Here is a 21,085-nt window from a genome sequence, read left to right as displayed (position 1 = left end):
TAAAAAATCGATAAAAAATCGATAAAAAATCGATAAAAAATCGATAAGAAATCGATAAGAAATCGATAAATACATGGTTCCCACACATTTTTAACAATGAATTTTCAAAACTTTCCAGGCCTATAGCAGCCAATCATACAGTGCTATAATGAGGCTCTTCCGCATGTGTGCTATCAATGCCCAAAGACTGACTCGAGCAAAGGAATCAAGTGTTAGCTTGTAGTCAGATCTACAAGCTAACACTTGACTCCGCTTTTTTTGGTCCAAATATTTTTTAAATAGCGTAAATAGCGATCAATAAGCTGACAATGCATCAATAAGCTGACAATGCATCACATTGCGACGTGTTGTGAGCTTGTACATCTGCTATTTTCACTATTTTTGGGGGGCAATGTTGTACACAAAGTAAAACAAAATAGGGAATAAGTGTTTAATCATGCTAAGCGTTGATTTGTTGATATATATATCTTTTTTTTACAAATTATTAAAAAAAATGCGCATCTCAATTATTCGTTTAATCGAAAAAGTTATCGTAATCGCTAAGAAAATAAACGATAGTTGCAGCCCTAACTGTACGCTTAGATTTGATTGGCTGACATTGCCGTCCATTTAAACACCAATTGGCTGAAGTCAGGGGCCCGCACCTCCACCTGCAGGTCGGCGATGTCGTCTACGCTCCAGGCCTCGTCGTCGTTGTCGTAGTTTGGGACCGTGGAGAAGCTTCCCGTCCGCTGCTCCGCCGTCAGGAAACAGTCCGGGAGGTTCTCCACCGAACGGGTGGAGCGGATCCTGTTCTCTGGGATCCGTACCGGAACGTTGGACGACTCAAAGCTGTCGCACTCCAGAACCTCCACGTAGATTAGATACGGAGCCTAGACACACAGACAGACAGACAGACAGACAGACAGACAGACAGACACACAGAGACAGAAAGAGGGAGAGAGCTAAACTGTGAATAGGTTGCTAGAATCTGTTTAACTCCACGAAGCATGTATTTTGCACAAACTACAACTGAACCTTGACTTCTGACCTTGACCCTGAGCCCAATTATTTCCAACCCTGTTTTTTCCCAATTTAGTTATGCCAATTGCCCCATAGGCTCTATGCACAGCAGCCATATTGTAAAGAAATTGGGCCTCTTCCTTAGTTCCTTCGTTCACAGGTGTTAGCAATGATACTAATGAAGGCTCTGTTCCATTCTGGTCAAACAGAGTCAGGGTGCTGATATTGTGCCTGTTGGCTCACTGGAAACACTCTGCTACACCAGTGGGTCTCAAAGTGTGGTCCAGGGACCCTCATGGTTCCTTGAGGGTGTTCCAAATGGGCCCTTACGGGTGTGTACAAATGGAACCAAATGTTTGAGAACCACTGTTACACTAAATGGAACGCAGCCTCCATTAGCATCTGTGACGCCCTCCCACTCTGTCTATCAGTGCTAGTCTGTTGAATGCCTGGTAGGTGGAGCTGGGAGGCCATCAGCTCTGATCTGGAGCACCTGAGCCTATTGCTCTGAGGGCTTTAAAAGCAGTCCTCTTTCTGTCAGATTCTCTCTTCTCCTCTCTCCCCAGTTTGTTTGTTAACATACCTTGGTTTATACCTTACAACATTCACACTGCACATACACTCGCACCCATACACTGCCTTCACACTGATGCTCATTCATATTTACTGACGTGTTATGTTTGTTGTTTAGTTAGTTTATCTTTAAATAAAGACCTTTTATACACTTTTAACTGTGCCTGTGTCTCCCTTTTGTTGCAACCTTGAGTCAGGTCGTAACAAATGGGGGCTCGTCCAACTTGGTAGGACAAAGTGTATCTCTATCCCTAGAACGCTTTAGAACTGGTTGTTAGCACTGTGGTCATCTGGACAAAGTGTATCTCTATCCCTAGAACGCTTTAGAACTGGTTGTTAGCACTGTGGTCATCTTCATTTAATGGACTTTGGGTCCTTCAGGGGCAGTGTTCTCCAGTGGTGAGTACTAGTGCTACCTGTAAGTGCTAAATTGATGGGAGATACAGGTGCAGGTTAGACATTTTCAGTATGTAACTTTGGTAAAGTTAAACATTGTCTGGTTTGACTATTGGTTGAGTTTGTTCTATTTTTGAGAAAATTCGTTTTTCTTGTTTGGTGAGGAGAGAGGAGCTTTGTGATTGGTGCTTGTCTCCCTGGTGGTACAAGGAAGTGTGGAGCTATTCCCCTGATAGGTTTAAGAAATGTGTCCTTGATAGGGGGACTCATTTGTTTATTATTTTGGTAAACTGTTTTTTATTTTTGTGTGTCTTCCGTGCGGCCCTGGGGGCACATCCATGGCTTTGAGAGGGTCGCCATTTTATGGTTGCCCAATCAACCCATCGGGCTCAAGTGCGTAAATACCTCCCGCCAGTAGGACACATGAAGACTAGGGTGAGTTAGCCAGGTGGGGGAAAGCTCTGTCTCTGTCATTGAGTCTGTATCCTTGTATGTACCGGGGAGGGAGCAAGGGTGGTACTCCTAGTAACCTTGATCGTGGTTGCTACAGTAGCAGTATGGGGGGAAGGTTTGCTTATGGTGAAATAAAAAGCGGAACTTCCCTTGTTTTTATTGGTTTTGGTGCATTAGCTCAAGTAGTTATGTTGCGTTGGACAGTTAAATCATTTTTTTCTGAAATTATTGTTGGTGTGGAGGACATGCAGGGCTCTCAGGAGTTGAGGGTTGTGTGAGGGAGTATATCATAGATGTCAATTGGAAAAATACTTGATACATTGTACCGAGGTGCAGTACATTTGGACTCACATTTGGATTTCAGTTTCGTCTGAAGTCATTTGGATTGGGTGCTTAGGTGTGGTGTCTGTCTCCTTAGTCTTGAGAGCAAGGAGGACACCGGTAATGCCTGAGGTCCGGTCTAGCGTCATAGTTGACGTTTCGGTGAGGTCCTTGTTCTGATTGTGTGGTCATTGTGTTGGTTTCCCTGAAGTTTGCATGGGATTTGGCCTGTGCACTCTCAGAGATAAATTGTCAGTTCTCCCTCACCTTGTCCTTAGATTGTCCTTTCACAGTACATTTCAGATCTAAACTACCTGTTAAATCTGTTGTTCTTCCCATGCTAGCTGGGTCAATCCTCTTCTCTTAAAGCGCTTCTCGATTCTGTCAGTTGCTGAGATTGTGGTTGAGCTGGATAGGGAGTCTGCAGCATTTTCTTAATTGAGCTAATGGTATATTTTGGTTTGATCAAGATGGTTTCAGTGACTCTTGGGTCCCTGTTTTATGGAGAGCTAGTGGCACACTGGGTTATGTGCACTGCTATGTTCTCTTGGTTATGTGTAAAATGAATCATGGTGTCAATAATTGTCTGTATATACGTCAGAGGCAGTTTGATCAGTGTATAAAATTTCATCTGTGTTAAAGCTGGCCCGGTGAGCCTAAGTGCGGAATTCAGGTTTGGGAACGTGACAAATAGTCCAAACGGTGCTTTTCTGTTTGCATGCGTTGTGGGTTATGTCACTTGTCCGTTGTGTGTTGCCTTGGTTTAAAAGGAGCTCACTCGTTGGTAATGTGCCTCCTTTGGTTTTGTCCTGTTGAGGCCAAGGAGGACTTGTGCGTCCCCTGACTAAAAGTCTAAAATAATGGCTTGGATGAGGGGATAAGTTCATTTGGTTGTTCCATAGTTTGTTAAAGTCATGTTTATTCTGAAATTCATTTGGGTTCCTGTAGACCGGTCGTAATTCCGCACAAATAATGGCTTGTATATTTGAAAAAAAATCTTTGAATTTGGGTTTGCCTACAACTGTCTCTACAACTGAGACAGTCTGTAGTGCTTGGCTTGTATGGTCCCTAGTTGGCATGGGAGTTGGCCTGTGTGGGGATCATTGGTGAAATTGTACACCGACTGCCTGGACATTTGACACTTGAGATGGACAATGTGGTAGCAGACATTGTTGAATACACTATTCCATGATTAACAATAATTTATTGTCTTCTGCCCTGTGTTGCCCTGGTTCTTTAGCTCCTCCTCTTAATTTGCTTCCAGGTACCAGTTGCTGAGGTGTGGAGGGAAAGTGGCAGGTTATAACAGGCCATAGATGAATGAAAGTTATTGGTTTTTAAGAGTTTTGTTTGTTTGGGTTAAATTGAGTTTTGAAGTTTGTTTGTGAGTTGGTCACTTGTTTCGGTGTTCCTGTTGGGACACCGTTTTTATGGAGGGGGGTGTGACGCCCTCCCACTCTGTCTATCAGTGCTAGTCTGTTGAATGCCTGGTAGGTGGAGCTGGGAGGCCATCAGCTCTGATCTGGAGCACCTGAGCCTATTGCTCTGAGGGCTTTAAAAGCAGTCCTCTTTCTGTCAGATTCTCTCTTCTCCTCTCTCCCCAGTTTGTTTGTTAACATACCTTGGTTTATACCTTACAACATTCACACTGCACATACACTCGCACCCATACACTGCCTTCACACTGATGCTCATTCATATTTACTGACGTGTTATGTTTGTTGTTTAGTTAGTTTATCTTTAAATAAAGACCTTTTATACACTTTTAACTGTGCCTGTGTCTCCCTTTTGTTGCAACCTTGAGTCAGGTCGTAACACATCATTGAAGGAATTATGAAGGAAGTAAGGAAGAGGCCCAATTTCTTTCCAATATGGCTGCTGTGCATAGAGCCTATTGCCATAGTGTAGTGCTAAACCTTTGCTGTATGGACAACTTTGATGATGGAGAGGGCCACTATATTTCCACACTCACTCCAGAGGGCCACATTGCATATACTGTACAGAAACCTCTTATCGCCGTATTTTTTTTTTTTTTCTGTAAATTAATGCCGTACTTCGCCATTCTATGTCACACAAAAGTAGAAAGAATAGCCGATCTACAAGATCAAAACGCGTCGCACTGCGGCACGTTTTGAGCTTGTAGATCTGCTATTATTTGCTATTTTGGAATTGAAATCCCGTTTATTTTTTAATTGGAATCCAGATTACAATCCTGAAAATAAAATGTATTTAATTTCAAATGCATTTAGTTAAACTTATGTTGACTTTATGAACTTAAATACAAATACAAGACAATAGAATTGTAATTCTAGTCATTAAAGGGATTGTAGGCGATTCAGAGATAAACAAAGAAAAAAAATCCAGCAGTTCGTTTCCCCAACCACCAGGGGGTGTCGCACGGAGGACTTCCATAGAGTTAAGGAGACTTCTAAACCGTCCATGCCGAATATAGGTTACTTTATTCGGATACAATTCGCGGAACTGCCCGCCCCTGCCGGTTCTCTGAATTTTTATTTTTAAATAGGCTCTTTCATGACAAATTGACCACATATATGAAGTTAAACAACTAAATTCTATCCAAACGCTGTCTGAAAAGTAAATTATGTGCATCAAAAACGTTTGAGAGCATTTTAAAACCGAAAGTAAAAAGTCCACACGGACGCGCACGGATGCGCACATGCGTGCGTTAATTTACGGACCGGATACCCGGATGTGTAACCTAAATAGTAGGGAAAATACGGATTTCAGAAAGAGGAGTGTTTTTCAATGCAGGAAAACACCCCAGCATCATTATATAGTGGCTGATAGAGGGGAAAAAATGCAAAATATATATATAGAGGTATTTTTCAAATATAGGCTTAATGTTGCCAACAATACCTTTAAGCTACTAATATAGACTCAAGTAATTAAAGCGGGTCATGTTTGCATGTTTGGAATTGTAACAGCTGAAATCAATAATATAGTATAGTATTCCGATATCAACCTGCAGGCCGCATTAAGTGAAGGTGGGGGGCAGCCAGTTGCCCATGTATGATGTAAACGTCACCTTGTCTTTGGAGTTGAGGACCACCGCCTGGGTGTGAGGAACTCGTACGATGTGGTGTTGGAAGGCGGCGGTCGGCAGCCACACGCGACCCGGCAGTTTGTGGTTGAGCAGCGACAGCTCCGAGACCAGTCTCTGGGTCTTCTGCTCTTTGGTGGGGAGGACGGCCAGGCGCTTCCCGATGCCCATCAGGGACTTGATGAACTCTCTCTGAGGAGCGAGACGCACAGGCTGACAGACAGAGAGAGATGGAGAGTCAGACAGTAAGACGGGAGGAAGAGCGGTGATGCCTAATAAGTGCTCCGTCATACGATGGGGTCCTGTGCCCGGAATTAGCCTCTCTAGAAGCTCGCGACGCGTCGCATCCGCGTCACGTCATCAGTGGTGGAAAAAGTACTCAAATGTTTTACTTAAGTATAAGTATCAATACTGCTATATAGAAATACACAAGAAAAAGTCCGGAATTCAACGTTTACTTGAGTAAAAGTACAAAAGTATTGGTATCAAAATGTACTTAAAGTACCAAAAGTAGAAAGCACTCATGATGCAGAATGTCCCATTTCACAAGTTTTCAAATGTATAACAATCTTTTGAAAATAGCCGATCTACAAGCTCACAATGCGTCGCATCGCGACGCATTGTGAGCTTGTAGATCTTAGATATTTTCAAATGGCTGAAATGTATATAGGGCTGAAGTGGTTAATATATGTTTTGTAATGATATTCTAAATCTACAAAGTAACTAAAGTTGTCAAATAATTGTAGTGGAGTAAAAGTATAATATTTGTCTACGAGTAGTGGAGTAGAAGAAAAAGAACCGAAAATTGGAAATACTCCAGTAAAGTAAAAAATACCTCAAAATTGTACTTAAGTACAGTACTTGAGTTAAATGTACTTAGTTACTTTACACCACTGCAATCGGCTATTTTCTGGCACACAAAGCCATCGTATGACGAAGAAGTAATCAGGCTTTAGACGGAGCAGAGAGGCGTTTCATCTGGATGCAAACGCGTCCCGTTTGTTGAACCACAGTAAAGCAACAAAGTGGAGACATGAGAACCCGTTTTGGACACAAATCATCATCACATCAACAAAGCAGACTTTTTTCCTCCTTCCTGAAACAGGTCAGGAGGAAGTTCAACCTCGTAACGTCCCAAAACCTACAACAACTGATTGGTACAAACATAAAGAAACAACAGGACATTTTACACAAGAACTTCTAAATTAAAACGTATTCAGTCCGTGAACATGTACCACAGTATGACTTGTTTACCGCCGATCAGAAGTTAAAGCTACACCATGCAATTTGTTTTAATAAAAGGTTGTGTACGTGTGATATTTTTGTTAATCCATTGAGACCAAGGTCATTTTAGATTTCTTTGGTTATTCAAAAATAGCAGATCTACAAGCTCATAGCGCGGCACCGAGTGCCGCGCTATGAGCTTGTAGATCTGCTATTTTTGAAAAATCGTGAAAATTTGTGCAAATCTTTGAATATATATTGTTTAAAGCAAACATTTTTAACTCAAATCTTTGCTTCTGGGGGTCCCTGGAACAAAACATTTTGAGATGGGGGTCCGTGGCCAAATACATTCATTTCATTTTGGGGGTTGACATGAAAAATTGAGGACCACTGACATGGAAACATACGTTTTTCAGAAAACTGTTAGGATTTAGAAAGACATATTTTGTAGAATCGGCCTCAGGTCTTAATGGGTTAAAAGATGTTTGTTCAGTAACAGGGCTCTCCCCTGTCTCTCCAGCTCTTCAGTAAACAACAGAGGTCAGTGGTAGAGGTCGGGATGCCAATTCTATTCAATCACGAGAGAGAACTCATACAGGATAAACAAATTCAAAGTGACGACACAAAGAAATGAGCAGACAGCCAGACACACTTGAGACTGGAACACAAATATAATTGAAAGCTGATAAAAGGGTTCTCTCTTCTGACTGGATGAAATGTGTGTTCCACCTCAAAATATGTTTTCTGTTTATTAAAGAGTTGGAGAGATGGTGGACCCCTGTTACTGAACAAACACACTCTGGCAATGATTACTATCTTTGAGACATAATCCAATGGTTGTAGTTTCACTGTTCCAATCATCAGAGAGGTGGATCAGGTCAGTTAAGGGACTTTATTGCCTTGAATTTAAGCTCTCATCTCATGGTAGCACTTATTCCAGGATGTATGGCTTACAAACGGATTAAAAGCACAGAGGCAACGCCGCTCATGGCCGTCAGGAGCCACTATTGTGCCAAACGTGCATAGCACGGCTTTAACTACTGATTATTTGATCTGAGTTTTGGTATTATAAGGTATTATTGTAGCATTATTTTTATGGGATGTCCGTTACTGTCTGGTACATGTTCAGGGGCTACACCCCTCCGATGACAAACACTGTCCCACTGTAGCCAACGACGACGGCCAACCATATCCCAGGATGCATCAGGACAGAGGAGGTGGTGAACTTACGGGACCTGTCTCACTCTCTGACTGACCTGTCTCACTCTCCGACCCCAGACTGTCAGAGCCAGAGTCCTGAAAGGTCGGAGGTCAAGAACATGACATCATCATCTGCGATGAAGACTTTCCAGACTGCATGCTGTTGTACTGCATATTTGTGTGTGTGTGTGTGTGTGTGTGTGTGTGTGTGTGTGTGTGTGTGTGTGTGTGTGTGTGTGTGTGTGTGTGTGTGTGTGTGTGTGTGGTTTAACCCTGTAGGAATTGTAAAATGAATGTGATCTGACTGAGAACCTTTTGTGTATCAATAATAATTTTTATCAGTTTTGTGTAGTTTGTGTAGTAGTTTTAATAGTTTAGATTACATGAATAGTTTAAATGATATTTATCACGTTTCCCAGAATGAACTTACTCAATGACACATAGCGTGCTGCACTGCATTCTGGACTATTGCAGTCTGCTGTGGGTGTAAAACATTTGTATCTCTGACTCTTCAATGCTGGATTCTATTTCTAAAGCTTAATTCATATTCCATCACAGTTTGCCTAAAAGAACTGATCTTCATGCTAACAACGCATCACCGTGCCACTCGTGTAGCTTGAAGATCAGTGCTTGTGGTTGGGTGTAGATGTGTCTTGTTGTATGTTGGGTGTAGTTGTGTATAACTAGAGCAGAGGTTCTCAAAGTGGGGTCCGGGAACCCCCAGGGGTCCTTGAGGGGGTTCCAGGAGGTCCCAAGCTAAAATATTGATAGTTTAGGAACAGGAACCAAATGGACCCTTACAGGTCTGTAACTCAGAGGGTGTACGAATGGAACCAAATGGACCCTTACGGGTCCATTTGGTTCCATTCGTAAACTCTCAGTTATGGGGTTCTGTAATGCATGCATACCAAACTGGAGGTCCTTGAAATGAAAACGCTTGAGAACAGCGGAGCAGCCAGAATGCTAGTATAGGCTGGGCCTAGGCAGGAGCGGGTGGGCACGCATGCACGCTCGCACAGCGCGCGTGCATGTGTCCCGACCCTTGCGTGTGCACGAAAATGTGCGGTTATTGGGCCCTTTTGGGCCCCATTGTGGACATATATGTATTCAATTCACCAACATAGCGTAGAAAATTAAAACAGTAATGCATGTCATCAACAAATACAAAAACTAGAGTACAGAAGTCCTGACGTCACTCGTTCATCCCCTGGGTCGTAAAGTAATTTCTCTATGGAGAATAACATTGGGTCATCTTAGAATCGTGTCATATAAGAATTGTGGCCCAAAAATAAACAAACTGTCTCGACGATACTGTCAGGGAGATGGCTCTGTATCGTTTATGATAGTCAGTCACTTATATTTGATAGTCTGTTTCTGGCGAAAATGTAACTAATTCGGCGGAAGTAACATTAGCGTTTTCACACCGTCAGTTGATGCGTCATATCCATAAGAGTCAAACCGCCGGGGTCATTTGTTTATTTTTGGAACACAGTTCTTATTTGACGCGATATTAAACACGTCTATGGGAATTCAGAACGGGGGGGAAAAACCTCGACCCAGGTAGGATGTGTAAATTACGTCAAAAGAGATGGAACATTACATTCACCTCCCCTTGTGGTGTCCTGATAGAAGTTTTTTTTTCAGGCCAATTTTGAAAGAAACCAGTGATACACATCATTTAATGGATGGTGTATATGGGAATTGTGTGTATATGTGTGTAGAGGTGTGTATCGTTGCTGTCGGGCAGAAACCTCTTATCTCCATATTCAAACTGTTCGTCATTTAATGCCCTACTTGATCACCATACCACAGCGTCACACAAAAGCATCAAAGGTAGCAGATCTACAAGCTCGAGCTTGCAGATCTGCTACCTTTGATTCTGAATCCTGAAAAGTAACCGTTTTTGGACACGTGAGGTTTCCCGCCCGACAGACACGGATATTATAACGGGCGTAGCCGCGGTCGGCCTCTCTCACCTCGTCCGGGCTCTCCACCTTGGGGTTGCTGGCGGTCCTCTTCAGGTTGCTGCTGAGGCTGATGGAGACGGTGGCGTCCGACTTGGAGCGCTGGTGGGTGCGTTTGGTCGGAGACAGGCTGTGCTCCGCGGCGGCGGCGGCGAGGGGGCAGAAGGGGGTGAGGGTGGTGAGGAGCTCCCTCCGGGCGCGGCTCGCCGACGGCTTCAGCTCGTCGGACAGGATGATCTTGCGGAGCTTGGTGCCCCTGGAATGTCTCTGGGTGGAGATGTGCATGTCGGAGCTGTACGCTCCCAGCAGCCAGGCGCACCGCAGCGAGAAGGAGATGCTCTGTCTGCAACGGTGGACCTGGAAAAAAACACAGAACATCATCATCATTATGCGTCATATTAACCCATTAACCCATTAAGACCTGAGGCGATTCTTAAAAATGTTTTCTAAATCCTAACAGTTTTTTTAAACAGATCTACAAAGATTTTTCAAAAATAGCAGATATACAAGCTCATAGCGCGGCACTCGGTGCCGCGCTATGAGCTTGTATATCTGCTATTTTTTAATAGCCAAAGAAATCTAAATCTAAAATGGTTAAAGTGTAACCACTTTAACCATTTATATTTTATTCTTTGGCTATTCAAAAATAGCAGATATACAAGCTCATGCCGTGCAATGAGCTTGTAGATCTGCCATTCTTTTGAAAAATCGTGAAAATCTGTGCAAATCTTTGAATATATATATTTTTTTAAAGGGAAACATTTTGACTCAAATCTTTGCTTCTGAGGGTCCCTATTACAAAATATTTTGAGATGGGGGTCCGCGGCCACATACATATCATTGTGGGGGTCCTTGACATGAAAAAGATTGAGACCCACCGATATAAAAACATGTTTTTCAAAAGACAGTTAGGATTTAGAAGACATTTGTAGAATCCCCAGAAGCAAAGATTTGAGTTAATTTAAAAAATATATATATTCAAAGATTTGCACAAATTTAACAATTTTTCAAAAATAGCAGATCTACAAGCTCGTAGCGCGGCACTCGGTGCAGCGCTTTGAGCTTGTAGATCTGCTATTTTTGAATAGCCCAAAGAAATCTAAAAATGACACAAATGCTTTCCCGATCTAAATGGATTAATACTTTGGTTCTAGATGTCGAGCTTAGGGACCTCACCAGGGGTCAAAATGGACGCTTATGGAAACAAATGGACCCTTACCCTTAGATCTGATCAAATCGGGGTCCAAAGTTTAACCCATTAAGACCTGAGGCCTATTCTACAACTGCCTTCTAAATCAGTAGTTCTCACACTCTTTTGTAATTCAAAATACACTTTTTCAAAAGTGTTAAAAAATAGATGTACAAGCTCATAGCACGGCACGAAGTGATGCCCTGTGAGCTTGTATATCTGTTATTTTTGAATTGCCAACGTATAAAATCTAAAATGCTTTCCCGTTTCAATGGGTTAATGCATATCAAACTGGGGGTCTTGAAATTAAAAAGGTTGAGAAATATACAGTAACTGAACCATATTAACCCTGGCATCCCTGTCATTATAGGCAAAACATCCTCAAAATTTGTCAAAACATTGTCAAAAGATGTCAAACTTTCCCAAAATAGCCAATCTACAAGCGCACAATGTGTCACACTCATTGTAAGACAAAGCATATGCTTATAGTGGTTACACTCTGTTGTACTTGACCGCAAATGTTAAGAATGATATTTAGATAGCATGTTGTTGTTGTAGACAGATGCTAAGGTTGATGTTTGCCTGGTATCCTTGTTACTTGGAAGAACTGAATTATTTTCTGTGCACTCTATTTACTATGTTGTTTATTCACTAGGGTTCATGACATTTACTCTGATCTTACACTTTTTAAGTCACTTTGAAGAAAAGTGTCCCTTGCCAAAAAGAACACAACATATCACAACACATCATTAGGTTGTTAGCCTGATAAATCTTGTTCAACTTGTTCTTTTTGGAAAGCGACACGGCCGTTCTACTGGGGTGTTCATTATTCTCGGATAACACACACCTTTGAGCGGTATTCACCATTCTAAATTAACATAATAAAGCAGCATAATAAAAACTGTGCAGTTAACAGTTACTTGTGTTAACATTAACTAAAAGCTTATTTTTCTTGTTTGCTGGGGGGCCTATAAGGCTGTGACCTGACAATACTGAACTTGAGTGAACAGTTTAATTCTAATTAATGGAGAGTCAAAGCTTCCAAATGGTGCATGTAACAAAAATAGCACAGTATCAAATAAGCAGTTAAATGGGTTTTCAGTTCTACAACACAGATTAATAAAAGATAGCACAAAGTACAACAGTTTCAGACAAAAATTATCAAAGGAGTGAGGGAATTCAGGGGCGTCCGGGTGGCGCAGGGGTTAAGCTCCTGCCCACCACCGCGAGACTAGTAGAGGTTTGAATCCGGCCTGACCCGGGCGCTCAATCAAATACAACTGTTTGAGTGTGGGAAGCAGGGCAGCAGGGGGCCATCTTTGTCAATGCACTAGTGACTCCTACAGGTTGGTCAGGGTAAGGAACCAGGCGGTGACATCGTGTCCCGTCCTTCCAATTAAGCCCCTCACTCTCAGGTTGAAAAGAAGTGGCTGGCACGTGTATCGGAGGGGACACGTGTGTGGTTGTCTACACCCTCCCTACTGAACCACCCAGTGAATTCTTTAGTGTTCAGTTCCAACAGAAATAATGCATTGCAGGTTTTCCACGATTACAAAGAGGGGAAGCAATCTGTAGCTATGGAAATGGAGGGTTGAAATTAGGGTGACCCCGAGATTGGAGGATTCACTACCTCATAAGGAACTCAAAAGACATCCATCCCTACATTGGGGAGACCACTCCGTTCCTTTCCTTTTTAGTGTGTTGGGGTGGTTCAGCGTTTTGTGAAACATTTGTCACAAAATATTGGTATCACCCGACCGAAACCACTGGAGAGCAGTGTTGCCAGATTCTGTGAGAGAAACAAGCAACCAGGTCTAGGAAAAAACAGCCCAAAAGAAGCGACTATGGGCCACATGACTACTTTAACATGTACATCAGCTATTTGAAAATAGCAGATCTACAAGCTCACAGATGCGACGCGTTGTGAGCTTGTAGATCGGCTATTTCAAACAAAATCCTGCGGGAAATTATAATAAGCAGATCTGGCAACCCTGCTGGAGAGCTTTACGAACGGTGGGCAGTATGGACTCTCGGACTGCCTCTGCCTCTTTCCTTTCATGCGACGCGACGCGTTGTGAGCTTGTAGATCTGCTATTTTCAAATAGCTGATGTATATGTTAAAGTGCTTATGTGGGCCAGAGTCGCTTCTTTTGGGCTGGTTTTCCTAGACCTGGTTGCTTGTTTCTCTCACAGAATCTGGCAACACTGGTCATCAGCGGTGGAGACGGAAGCGAACGAGGAGGGGCAGGTGGTCAGAGGAGTGATACTGATTGGGCAGGTGGCTCACCGCCCTCAGCTCAGACTTGCCCACCAATGAGAGCCGGCCCAGCAGCTCCAGGCCCCGCTGCTCGGGAAGGTGCGACGAGCGCGCGCCTCGGTCCGGCGTGTACAGCACATAGTCCACCGTCACGGCGGCGTGGGAGTTGTAGGAGGTGACTTCGGGCGTCCCATCGCGCACCAGGAGGTGCTGGTATGAGGAGCGCAGATTCACACTGTGATCTATTCTAGGTCTGTCTAATATCATGGGTGTAGTGGTAGAGGTGTCGTACTGACAGGGCGTAGTGGTAGAGGAGACGCACTGACAGGGTAGTGTGGTAGTGGTGTGGTTTTGAAACCGTCGCGGTCTGCCGTCATACTGACAGTGTGCGTCGACGCCCAGCCTCTGAGACCAGAGAGGAGCCGCGAGGAGACGCTGACCTCTGGGAGCGCCGTTCTCCTGACCCGACACCCTGTCTCCGGGCATCCCCTGGTACTCCAGGAACCCCGTCGTTAGGAAGCTGTACAGCGGACTCCAAGGGGTGGAGTTCAAATCGCCGCACATCACCACCGGATTGGCCGAGCCGCCGGGGAGGCGGGACAGGCGGCCTATCTCGGCCAACAGGACGGCGAGTTGAGCCAGCTTGATGTCGCCGCGCCTGGGGTTGTAGAGCAAGTGGGTGTTGGCCACGCAGAGGAAGTCCAAGGGATCCGATTGGCCGCCGTCGGGGGGGACGGGTTGCAGCAGGAGGATCAACCCGACGTTGTCTCGGTCCAGGAGGGGAACGCCGGGGCGGAAGTACTCGACAGGGTGGGCGGAGAGGAGGGCGAGGCGAGACGCCTTGAAGACGACTGCGCAGCCATCGGGCTTTCGACCCGTACGCTTCTTATATTCACACTGGTATCCTATCTCCTGTAGAGCAGGTTTAATCTGCTTCTCGTAATGGTCCGCTTGCACCTCCTGAAGACACAGAATATCTGCATCGTAGTGCCGGATCTCGGCCAGGAGGTTGGGCAGCCTGTACTCCCAGGGCAGCACCCTGGGGTGACAATGTTTATAAAGAGAGGCGTTGCGATGCAGCAGCTCTTGAGACAAGATGTTGTAGGAGAGCACTGAGAATTCAAACGGAGCGACGCCTGGACGTCGGAGGCCAGGGCAGACTTCCCAATTTCTCTGCAGAGGCCTTGTTGGCGTCCTGGCCAGTGGAGGCTGTGGGCGCCTATGCCTTCCCTGCCCCCAGGCACCCTTCACCGGGCGGGGGGTTCCGTCTCGGTTGGCGCTGTTGCCCGGGCGAGGGGCTCCGTCTCGGTTGGTGCTGTTCGGGGTTCCTTGCCCCCAAGCACCCTTCACCGGGCGGGGGGCTCGGTCTTGGTTGCCGCGGTTCGGAGTTCCTTGCCCCCAAGCACCCTTCACCGGGCGGGGGGCTCGGTCTCGGTTGGTGCTGTTCGGAGTTCCCTGCCCCCAAGCACCCTTCACCGGGCGGGGGGTACCGTCTCGGTTGGTGCTGTTCGGAGTTCCTTGCCCCCAAGCACCCTTCACCGGGCGGGGGGCTCGGTCTCGGTTGGTGCTGTTCGGAGTTCCCTGCCCCCAAGCACCCTTCACCGGGCGGGGGGTACCGTCTCGGTTGGCGCTGTTGCCCGGGCGGGGGGTTCTGTCTCGGTTGGTGCTGTTCGGAGTTAAACACGTAGTTCTGTCTTTCGGCTCTGAGTGGCTCCTTGCATTTTTGTCACCGTCTCCAGACCCGTCTCTCTCTTTATCTCTGCACTTTCTTCTAGCGCTATTCTCTCTGCTTCTCGCCCTCTCCCAGTGGGAGAGGACCATCAGAGCTGGTTATAGGGGCACCGATAACCAGCTCTGATGAGAACGGGCTGTCCCCGGTGGAGGAGAAAGGAGGAGCCCACGGAAACACAGCTGGCGCAGGGACATGGGTTGGCTCACGGCATCTTTGGAAGAGACATGGCTTAGACCGCACGACTCATACATAGGATGTTAGCATGCTGGTTATAACGACGACGGCAAAGCTTTAAAGCCCCCCACAGAGTGACGTCATGATGTCAACAGGACGATGACAGGCAACGATTAAGACCTTTCTCCACGCTGTGCTTCCTTATTTGGGCAATACAGGAATTTGAGTTCTAGAAAATAACGCACATCCATTCTCATAAAATGTCTTTGTTCTTACCAGAAACCTGAAGTATGCGTACAAGTGTGTACGCAAACATTTTCTAAAATAGCAGATCTACAAGCTCACAACACGTCTCATTGTGACATGTTCAGAGCTTGTAGATCGTCTATTTTTGTATTTATTATTTAGGTTAGGTGGTTAAATAAAATGTTTAGTTTATGTGTATTTTGTTAGCATTTTCATATATATATATTATATTGTATAATAAAAAGATAAATGTTCTTTTCATCTATTGAAATTTTGTATACAGAACATTTTGCATTTTATCTGTGAAACCTTATGCTTATTTGTATTTATGCGTTTTCTAAATAAGTTAAATGTTTAAAAATATTGCAAGATTCTGCACTTTTTTGTACAAAATATTGGTCAATCATCGGTAATCTGTGCTCGACGACTCTCCGAAATCGGGATCGCCATCGGAGCCAAAAACCCTGGCATCGGTCGGCCTGTAATAATACCCACCACGTAAGGTTTGATGGCGTCCCCCACGTCTTCGTCCATGTGGATGTACATGTTGAGCAGTTGCGGGAGGTAGAAGTCCACCTCCTCGTGTTTGAAGCTGAACAGGCGGTTTCCGATGTAGGCCTGTACGCCCGGCTCCTTGGAGTTGTGGAGGTAGGAGATGGCCATGGAGACGTCGAACAGCTTGGACTCGAACAGGCGGAGCAGCCACGACTGCTTAGACGGGTTGTGCCGCTGGCGCCGGCGCGCGCTCTGCGCCGAACCCTCCTCCGGGCTACAACTTCCCGTCCCGTTAGCCAGGCCCGGGGCAGGGGCAGGGGCAGGGCCGGGGGCAGGGTTGGAGTTGGAGTGGGGGTTAGCGTTAGAGTTGGGGTTGGAGATAGAGTTAGGGTCGGGGTTAGAAGTCGGGTCAGAGACGGAGCGGGGGTTAGAGTTAGGGTCACGGTTATCTGTGGTGTCAGAAGTGGGATCGGGTTCGGGGTTCGAGTTGGGGTCGGGGTCAGAGACGGGGTCCGGTTCGGGGTTAGAATTGGGGTCTTCGTCCCCCTGCAGTCTCTTGACGTTCTGCAGGACCTCCTGGCAGGCCATGTCGGCCACCTCGGCGTCGATGCACAGGCCGAGCTCCCCTACGCCCTCCCGGATGACCCCCAGCGGAGGGCTGGGGTGGGGGAGCGGGTGGGGGGAGCACGAGGAGGAGGGGGTGGAGGGAAGGGACAGCGAGGACGAGGAGGGGCTGTGGTCGTCGTCGCCGGAGAGAGAGGGAGACGTGTCCTGCTCTACATCTCCCATGGTGCACCTCACCTCCACTGTAACACAGAGAGAAGAGAGACAGTCTATGTCACAACATGTCAAGGAACATGTCAAGGGTGCAACACTAGGGCTGTCACGTTGACGATTCATTGTCACTCAAATAATTGCGATTAACGATTTAATTGTGTGTTTGGCCATTGAACATTGGAACATATGAATAAAATAAAAATCTGTTTGCCTTTTATGCCTTGTAATCAAAAATTGCACAGGGCAGATGACAAATAACTAAAAAAATATTTGACATTTACATTTTTTATAGTATTTATACATGTAAAAAAAAAAAAAAAAGCTGAAATTGCTGACAACGCATCACGAAGTGGCGCGTTGTAAGCTTGTAAGATCTGCTATTTCTACTTTTTTAAATATTTGAAAATGTGTGAACATTTTTCAACATGGAAACGATTATGACGATTATGCAAAAATAATTGCGATTAGACGATTTAATGCAATAATTGTGACAGGCCTATGCAACAGTTAATCAAACTAATTTAGTTGATTATTAAAAGAATATTGATTTGAATAAAATAACCGATTTTCCAAATTAGCGAGTATAGGCGATCTATAAGCTCACAATGTGTTGCAACCTGCGGTGCGACGTGTTGTGAGCTTGAAGATCGGCTAATTTAGCTATTTATTAGCGACACAATTGCATGACAAAGTATAAAATATGGTTCAAGTGGTTATAAGACTAATCGATTTAGTCAATTGTAAAAAATAATGTTTTTTGCATCAATTCATTGATATATTTTATTTTAAAAAACGTTTCTTGATGAATTAAAAAGTGATTAGAATCTTAAGGAAATGATCAATAGCTGCAGGCAGCTCTAATATCACATCTGCTCAAGTCAACTAAAAAAACAGAGATGAAAATTTAAGGACATGAAGTCCCTCCCTGCCAGAAGGCCTGTCCTGTCCATCACAAAACATATCGTCTCTAATCTCGTCCCTTCAACAGATTAACACAGATTAACACTGACCAAACACACCACCGGTCAGACACACACACCAAGAGAGGGCGGGGCAGAGATGTGTGTCTTTCCAGGTCCTTAATGTAAAGAACTAGACCGGCCTACTCGGGAACCATGCAAATGCATGCCCCACCCAGTTATGTGATACCCGTCGTACCCATTTTTCCCATTGATAGTGTACCCGTTGAACCCATCTGTCTGTCTGTGTCTCTTTTATGCCCATATATGGATCCCTGATATCCCTGATTTATGGGGCATATACTTGTGCCGATGACATCAGTGTACTGATGACATCAGGGATGAACCGTCCGACCGACATCAACCTGCTGCTGTACAACCAGTGTTGCCAGGTCTACTTATTATAAGCGACTTTGGGCTTATCTTTCTGTAAAGTTGCTTGTAAATATTGGTAGTTGTGGTTTTTTGGGGCTTGTTTCTAAAGTGTAGTTGCTTATTTGGCCTTGCTTCCAATTTTTGTAATTATTGTATATATTATATATAAAAAAAAAATATATTCCACATTTTGCACTTTTTTTCACCTCAAGATTAAAATAGCAGATCTACAAGCTTCCATCACGACACGTTGTGAGCTTGTAGATAGGTTATATATAGGTTTGCTCATGTGGCCTGGCTTCGCTTCTTTTGGGCTTGTTTTCATAGACCTGGTTGCTTATTATGTTCACACGTTGGCATTGATCTACAGAGACCTCATTCAAGGCTGTGAGTGTGTCATATTCAAGTCCAGCGGCCTAGCCAATGTGGCTGAAACTTTCTCTCCCTCTAACTGCCTGTCACTCTTCCTCAAATCTTTCGCTGATTTTCTTTTCTTTGTAATCCGTTTAAATTAAAGAGTAATAATAAAAAAATAAAGCTTAGCTCCGGAGTGCGGACAAACTGTGTGTCACACACAAACACACCTTATGCCATGCCATAAAAGCACCGCACAGACCACTGTTGAAAAGACAGGTATTCTACTGAAATGAAGGAGGATGTTTAGTGTTCATTTAACTCAGAAGAGTGTATAAATGGAGCCTAATAATGAGGATTTTACGGTGTATTAGTGTCTCTTCTCTACGCTGAATCCTGTCACATGTAGTGGATTAATAAGCCTGCTTTCACTTCCCCTCATAATCAAACCGTTTGTTCGGAATCTGAACGACTTCAGAGCCGCTCGTTGCGTGTGGGGAGGACATTATTCCACTTTCATAATCCACTAACATACGTCCATGCATGTGACCCCACACACACACACACTCACACACAAAAATAAGCCTTCAGGGCTTTTTGTGTTATCCTTTTAGCACCATTTGTATAATCGTACCACTGTACCTTTTTTGCAAACTGTTAATAATATTCAATCAATCAATCCATGCTGCAAGTACATAAAACTAAATACCATAGACTGAGCAAATAGGAGGAAGGACTATGTGTAGGAGGTCATTTGCATTCAGATGGGAGGGAACTTTAATGAATTGACTACATCAAAAAATGTATGTATTATTGTAAAAGTAAAATCCTCTCTCACGCTCACAGCTATGCCAGTGACTTATGCCAGTGACCCTCCCCCGTGCCAATGGTGGCCTACCCCGAGGCCTACACCCTGAACAGATCAATTACTACACCCTAAACCACTGGTTCTCAAACTTTTTCATGTCAAGGAAAGGACCCCCAAATTGATATGTATTTGGCTGCGGACCCCCATTTGATTGATTGAATACTTTATTAACTGTTTGCCAAAAAGGAAAAGCACAGAAAGTACAGTTCTATACAAGGTCTGCTAAAAACATCTGAACATGTTTTGTGCCAGGGACCCCCAGAACAGAACATTTGTGTTCAATGTGTTTATGTTATTCATCATTTTCGATATGTTTCAATTTTGTTCAAAAAATTGCAGAAGCAGAAAAAATAGCAGAAGCAGAAAAAAATAACAAGTTCACAGCTCTGCACGAATTTGCACTGTGAGCTTGTAGATCTGTTATTTTTAACATATAAATGGATAAGTGGTTAAAATAATTGTGATGCTATATTAACTACCCCACACCCCACCCAAGGACCCCTGGGGGTCCCCGGACCCCACTTTGAAAACCACTGAACCAGACATCAACTAAGTTGACAACTGCACACAATAGACAGATCATCAACTACACAATAACAATCACACACTAGTTTAGTTGACAACTACATACACTACACAGATCTGCCACATACTCAACAGATCTGCTACACACTATATTAGACAGAGCCCTTACATCCCAGACCCACACAGTAGAACATTGTGTGTCTTTTCTTGTTGTTGTTCCATTTAAAGAACTCTTGTTAGCACTAGTCGGCTAACTTTAGCCCCGTTAGCATCATCATCATCATTATTATCATTATTAACACCGTTTAAACGTCTAAAAGCAGAAACTCTCAGACGATTGCTTTTCAGATGTGACAACCATAACCAAGTGGAACTTGTATCGTTTAGATGTGATCAGTGATAGAAAACAATATTAGTACCTTTAAAAAAGTGCTACTGGATTTAAACGTTAGATGATCCAGCTTCTCTCCTCCTGTTGTTTGTATGGCTGTCCCGTTACCGCCTGCCTAGAATATTACAAGTACCCCACATGCTATAAACGAGGACAAACTCTGCGCCGTTCACGTCTTAGCCAACAGTAACGGTGTGTATTTATTTATAAATTATATGATGACTTAAATGGCAATATGAACCCGATGTTATGTTATTCACAGACAGGCTAGCCAGCAGACAGCTTGTCAGACGGCAGGGTTGCCAGTAGCCCTGACACATGGATGAACTTCAACCTGGTGTTTGCTCTTTCTCTATTTTGGTCCGTACATCTACATAAACATTCAGATTCCAAATAAAAAGTGCTTAACCCATGGCCACGGATGTTAAAATGATGTACGGTTTATCAAAAGTACCCGTATCTTCCGTATTGTTTAATAAAAAGCATTTTAATCTGATTGGTGGCCATTCTCTCCGTATTTTCGCCACATGCTTTCCACGATGCGTCCCT

The 21,085-nt window shown here is 44.3% G+C and overlaps 1 protein-coding gene across 1 annotated transcript in view; it reads right to left on the bottom strand.

Moving 5' to 3' along the window:
* Window positions 1-20,622, bottom strand: part of pi4kb (phosphatidylinositol 4-kinase, catalytic, beta) — a 35,390-nt gene extending 14,768 nt beyond the window's left edge. Inside the window, exons 1-5 of the mRNA XM_080425642.1 lie at window positions 20,565-20,622; window positions 16,288-17,093; window positions 10,207-10,551; window positions 5,792-6,019; window positions 645-872 (exon numbers count right to left, since the gene is read on the bottom strand). Coding sequence (XP_080281768.1) covers window positions 645-872; window positions 5,792-6,019; window positions 10,207-10,551; window positions 16,288-17,076 — 1,590 coding nt within the window. The 5' untranslated portion in view covers window positions 17,077-17,093; window positions 20,565-20,622. The remainder of the gene's footprint in view (window positions 1-644; window positions 873-5,791; window positions 6,020-10,206; window positions 10,552-16,287; window positions 17,094-20,564) is intronic.
* Window positions 20,623-21,085: the final 463 nt, after the last annotated feature.

This window comes from Gymnoscopelus braueri (assembly GCF_963280865.1).
Source record: "Gymnoscopelus braueri genome assembly, chromosome: 4".
NCBI classification, from domain to species: domain Eukaryota; kingdom Metazoa; phylum Chordata; class Actinopteri; order Myctophiformes; family Myctophidae; genus Gymnoscopelus; species Gymnoscopelus braueri.
This window is presented reverse-complemented; position numbering and strand designations above follow the sequence as displayed.